Source organism: Hoplias malabaricus, chromosome 3 (genome assembly GCF_029633855.1).
Source record: "Hoplias malabaricus isolate fHopMal1 chromosome 3, fHopMal1.hap1, whole genome shotgun sequence".
Taxonomy (NCBI): Eukaryota; Metazoa; Chordata; class Actinopteri; order Characiformes; family Erythrinidae; genus Hoplias; species Hoplias malabaricus.
The window spans coordinates 76,490,419-76,496,360 of NC_089802.1; the positions used below are offsets into that span (position 1 = coordinate 76,490,419).

Consider the following 5,942-nt stretch of genomic DNA (forward strand, 5'->3'; position numbering starts at 1 on the left):
GGGATCCTGCGGGTATCTGATGTATGAATACAGTTCCTTTTCATAAGGGTATTTATATACTTCTAAACAATTCATCACACACACACACACACACACACACACATATATAAACATACAAACATAGCTTTGCTCATTTACTGTGAGTGTCATGAAGGAAACATTGAGCCAGGTCTTGGTTCATGTTCCAGACATGAATCAGATATTCTGCGACTGGATGGAATTCGGCAGATTCCCCCTGGAGTCGTCTATGAAAGAGAGAGGACAAGCAAAAAAGGCAAGCATTGTACAGCAAGCAAAATATCCCCACTCGGATTTGATTGACCCTAGGATGCTCGGACAGAGTGGACAGAGGAGTCTTTGTGTGCCTGTCCCCCTCTCTCCTCCAATAATACTGCATGATTATGATGTTCTTTTTTGTTTTTTACGTAAAGCCGCAGTTACTCCTCCCGTGCAGCAGGCGTCAGTAGTGAGGCCACTGTTTTCTTTGAGTTTTTGGAAGCGTGTATATATATACTTTCTTTTTTTTTTGGCTTTTCACCTGCACCTGGAGCGAGTGGCCTCCTGAGCTTTCTGGTGTCTCCTCCTGTTGTAGCGCTTGACGTAGTTGTTGCTGCGTAGGAGGCCGTCCCCAGGTTTGAGTTTCCCGCCGACGAGGGCCAGGAGGTTGGAGGGAAGATGGCGTCTCCGGTGATAAATCTGACCCATGACGATGTATCTGCTGCCTGTAGATACACAAGAACAATGCTCAATCATGCTCAAGTCCAACTGTCCTAGAAAGCCCCCAGGAGATTGTATTAGGCCGGGGAGCAGTGGATCTGTGTTCTCAGGGGTGATTGCACTCGGTACTCGGTACCTTTGGGATGAGTTAGAGTGGTGTTTGTGGTTAACACCAGAGCGTGAATTCACTAAAATTGCCAGATACAGTCAAATCTTTGCAAAAATGCTCTAGCATTTGGTGTAAATCCTTCTCAGAAGTCTAGAGACTTCTACAGCAGGAAAATGTAATATAACGTGGTTGTGTTTGTTGTGATGCTAGGTCCGTGAGCCAGTCCTTGTACTCTATATCTACTCTAACCTTCTGTAGTAGTCCCTCTGTGAAGACCCTTTAAATACCAGCTCCCACTGGACAGCCTTGGACTGGTGAAGGCCTGGAGGATTCCAGTGGAAATGTAGGTCATTACTTCATACCCCATCATAGCTTCACCTAATGGGTCCATGCGGTGACATAAAACCAAAATGGTTTTTAAACAGTGGATCCATTCAGTCCACTCAGTGCGCAGAGCTGACAGCACTCACTCACTCACCCAGTTTGAAGTCTGGACAGGGTTTGGTGCATTTGAACGTGTCCAGCACCAGGACGTTGACTTTGAAGAAGTAAGTGTCTGGGGTGACATAGAGGCGGCTCATCTTGTAGAAGCCATCGCTGTTCACCAGCAGAGTGACGAGTCGGATCCCTCGCCGGATCATATCGATGTCGTGGACAATGCCGTTGATGGCTGCAATGGAGAACGTCAACGGATATTTTACATAATACACAAATACGACTGGTCAGTTTCTTCAACTGTGAAGCAGCCTGATGATATTATTAGAAATGAAGCTGCCTCAAGGGTTCATTCGAGTTAAAAACCATACGCCATAAGAAAAAAAGGTCAATGTGCAGGTACAGTGTTATTCACTAAAGGTACACTGTGAAAAAATTCTTGTAAATTTACAGCATATTACTGTAATTGAATAATACAATAATTTACTGTAAATACTGTGATTTACAGTAAAATACTGGCAGCAGAGTTCCCAGCCATTTACTGTATTTTTACAGGAACACTACTGTATTTCAAATTTACAGCATATTACTGTAATTGAATAATACAATAATTTACTGTAAATACTGTGATTTACAGTAAAATACTGGCAGCAGTGTTCCCAGCCATTTACCGTATTTTCACAGGAACACTACTGTATTTCAAATTTACAGCATATTACTGTAATTGAATAATACAATAATTTACTGTAAATACTGTGATTTACAGTAAAATACTGGCAGCAGTGTTCCCAGCCATTTACCGTATTTTCACAGGAACACTACTGTATTTCAAATGTACAGCATATTACTGTAATTGAGTATTACAATAAAATACTGTAGCAGACTTGCTGTAAATTTACAGCAATTTTTTACAGTGTACAGCTGCGGCCAATTGTCTTCTCGAGAAAGAAAAGCTGAGTATCTTTATGTTCTCATGGTGTGACTGTTATAAAATGGAAGTCCTGGCCTCCAATGGGATTCATGGAATTAATTCAACTTCAAAATTGCAATTGAAATACAACACGGAACAATTATGTTCCCGACCTTAATGTAGTAAGAAATCCAGAGTTTTTCTGAGAGTGTGCACTTCAGACCCTTAAAGACTCTCACAGTAAAACCTGATTCGTACACATTGTTTATGGAAAAATACTGGTTCATTTGAGGTAAAGTTCACTTTCAGCCGTAATTTAACAACCAGAGTTGGACCCTCCAGGCGTAAAGAAACAAACTTTCAGGGCAACTCAAATGAAGAGATTCTTGGGAAGATGCTTTACTGGGAGTCTTTCGAGTCAGCTCTAATCATCAGATTTTGCATTACATGTGTTTAATTAGGGCTCACTAATGTGTTGCAGCTTTCAAAGCACTGGTCCAATCAGCAGGAGAGTCTAACCGGGCACAATTGGCCTTCTCTGGGTGGGTGGGATGATCAAATGTATCTCTCCCCCATTACATAGCCACTACTGTCCTCCAGATCTGTGCAGTCGGTGCTCTCCTCCGGCGTGTTGAGCTGTCCGGCGGAGCTACATCAACAGCAGTTTGAAAAGAGGCAGTGGCTGGCTTCATGGGTTCGTGGCATTGTGTGTGACTTGAATAACAACAAACAGACACCAAAGTCTCACCGAATTCACTGTAGCAGAAGTGCTCCGTCTCATCCTTCTCTTTCCGACATTCGCTCAGACACACGGCATCCTGGGCAAAGTCAGACTCTGGAAGAGAAAGACGGAGAGATAAAGCCGTAAAGCACTCTGTGTAATGCATCTAAAAGGTTATAGTCACTCGTTATAGCGACTGAACTGAGGCCAGGAGTCCAGGAGTGGTGTTTGTGATCCTGAACTAATCCTCCAACACCAGTGCAAGACCTCACTAATAGCTGTAAGCTATCAAATCTTCACTGAAATGTTCCAACACTGGGCTTTAGGACTGTGCTATGTATATGGTGCTGGAAACCATTTAATATCCAGCTTGGTTTATCTCTGTGTAGAAAAGCATCTCTGAGTCATTCAGAAATTACAGCTGTGATGAAGCTAGGGCATATTTCAAATAAACGACACTTGGTAATGAATGGAGACGAGCGTGTGTGTGTGTGTGTGTGTGTGTGTGACAGTACGAAAACCGCCAAGCTCATTTCTGCTGTCAGAGCCGAGTCATTACCCACAAGCCCAGGGAACCTGAGTTCCAGCCAGGACAGCATAGGGAAGGCCTATCTCTCCGATATCCCCTCGCCCCGTCCCAGCCCACCTCACTTCAGACATATTTCAAATTCTCTTTTCCCCTCAGTAATCTTACGGCCTGTGAAGCATCAGCACAAAGGATGCATTCAAGCGGAGGGAGCTAGACAGCAATTTGGGGCTTTAGGGAGAGAGTAATTAGAATAACTCTCCACCCTCAGCAATCTCTCTCTCTCTTTCTCTCTCTCTTATTCTCTTTCTCCCTCTCTCTCTCTCACACACACACATACACACACACATGCACATGCACACACACATTCCTACTTCCTCTCTATGAATGGCAGTGTGAATCTCTGACCTCACGATTAGAATCGGTCCTGATTCTTTTGAAAGAACATGCATCAAGACTTCCTCAGGGCTCATCGTGTAGATTCACCTGATAATGCCAAGGACTATTCCAGTCCAAATGTTTATAAACACACATTACAATTACGGCCATTTCCACTGCATGTTATCAGCTACTGGACTCTACTCTACTGTTTGGTCCCTGGTTGGTTTTCCACTTCCACGGCTCCCCACATAAATGTATCCGGTGTCGTCTCAAAACCCTGTCTCTAAGGGGAACAACGGTCTTTGGAAACCACAACAACGGCGGCGGTAACGTTAAGCGGTGTTTACTCATGGTGTATCGGCGTGTTGTTGTTGTTTGGGACTGAACACAGCTCCGTCATCAGTTCAGACAGATCAGTAGAGTTTGTTCCTTCCTTGTTGCAGCGTCCGGCTCTCGCTGGATTCTTTCGTCGGCCACCGATCCAAGGAGCGTTTGAACCTCTTCAAAAGACCACGGCGTCATTTTACGAGCTGCCGTCGTGAGTCGGATAAAAACAAACGTGATCTCTGCTGCAGCTGGAGATTTTACAGATGGAGAGTTGGTGCTGGTCGTCTGCGTCACGTGGCGTAGAGTGACGACTCTCTCTGGACGATCAGCGCTCTGCAAGGTTTACACGCCACGGTTTAGTCCCTACTCGACTCGCTCTGAACCACGAGAGAACAGCCACTAAACAAGAGCAGGGACCATGACCTAATTTAGCTGAGAGCAAAGCAGAAAAGCAGAGTAGAGTTGAGTGGAGTAGAGTAGTGTAGGGACCATGAAGTGGAAAACAGATCGCTTTCCTACACTCACAAATGTTTTGTTTGTATAACTGCCGTAGGAAGATGACACCTAACGAGACTCTAGGTTAGCTCATAATGTTCAACTCTAAGGCCCTCAAGCACTGGGCTGTGGAGCGGTGGACGTTCTCTGTGATGGAGCTCCATCTCACACATTTGGGATGAGCTGGAGAGGTGTTTGAGGTCCAGAACCGATCTGTACCCTCACCTCCCTAATGTTTACATGACTGTATGTTATTAAATCCTCACAGCAGTCTAGTGTGAAGCCTTTCCAGATGTGGAGATATCCTTCAAGCAGAGGGTGGTCAGTCGGATAAGAGCACACAGAGGCACATGGGTGTCTTTATCACTGCCTTTACAACCATCAAACATGAAGGAACCCGTCTCACCTTTCTTGAGGATGTCGAAGTGGTAGAGGAGGCTGGAGCTGCGGCGGTTCTGCAGGACAAACGGCCGAGTGGTGTTCAGAGCACTGACCCCGGTCAGCCTGGATTTGCCCGGTCTGTTTTCCTCTGGGTCCAGCCGTCTGTTTGCACTTTCTTTCTCTTTCCCGCGGGACTGGGATGACGTGGTCTGGGGTCTGCTGCGAGATCTTGAGTTGTGGTTGTGGTAGAGGTCAGATTCGCTTGGTGGCGGGTTGTTGGATTGGACCACCGGGCTTTCAGGTGTGGCCTTCTGGGTCCGGTTCATTACTCCGACCACTGGGACGACTTTGGACGGCACAAAAGCCTGGTTCGGACGCTGAACATCTTCTGTTCGTGTCTTCTCGCTGTTGTGCTCCACCGGAAGCCGGTCGTCTCTGGACCCCTTCTTGCTCTTGTTGGGACCAGGCCGAGGCAGAGGCACCAGGTCGGCATGTTTGGGCCAAACGCCAGCAGCAGGCAGGATGTGTATGAGCTTTGGGTCTCCTGGCTTTTTCCCCTGCTCCAGCAGCTCGTTGATGGGCAGGGAAGGCTCTTTACCCCCAGGCTTGGTTTGGTTGCTGCTGGAATCAGCCACAGAACTTTGTACTGTCTTCTCGGGAGGAGTCGCTATCAGGGAGAAGAGCTCTGTGGATGGAGACAATAAAGAATGAGTAACTGGGTTAGGAGCAGCTTCTCTCGTGTGTCATTCATTCATTCACTCAGCCACTCACAGACCTGTGGACAGTTTCACACTCACACATTCACTCACACACCTGTGGACAGTTTCACACTCACACATTCACTCACACACCTGTGGACAGTTTCACACTCACACATTCACTCACACACCTGTGGACAGTTTCACAGTCACACATTCACTCACACACCTGTGGACAGTTT

The 5,942-nt window shown here is 46.2% G+C and overlaps 1 protein-coding gene across 1 annotated transcript; it reads right to left on the minus strand.

The window, feature by feature from the left end:
• Nucleotides 1-279: 279 nt before the first annotated feature.
• Nucleotides 280-5,362, minus strand: LOC136690687 (UPF0450 protein C17orf58 homolog). The gene is made up of 4 exons (XM_066662637.1): nucleotides 5,028-5,362; nucleotides 2,920-3,006; nucleotides 1,305-1,496; nucleotides 280-722 (listed from the first exon to the last, which is right to left on the minus strand). The coding sequence occupies exons 1-4, from the start codon at nucleotides 5,326-5,328 to the stop codon at nucleotides 535-537; spliced, it is 768 nt and encodes a 255-aa protein (XP_066518734.1). The 5' UTR covers nucleotides 5,329-5,362; the 3' UTR covers nucleotides 280-534.
• Nucleotides 5,363-5,942: the final 580 nt, after the last annotated feature.

Coding starts and splice junctions, on each gene's coding strand:
- LOC136690687 (XM_066662637.1), bottom strand. CDS start 5,328: ATGAACCGGACCCAGAAGGCCACACCTGAAAGCCCGGTGGTCCAATCC. Junction 3,007..5,027: donor CTTCGACATCCTCAAGAAAG/GTGAGACGGGTT, acceptor TTTCTCTTCCAG/AGTCTGACTTTGCCCAGGAT. Junction 723..1,304: donor CTGTCCAGACTTCAAACTGG/GTGAGTGAGTGA, acceptor GTGTATCTACAG/GCAGCAGATACATCGTCATG.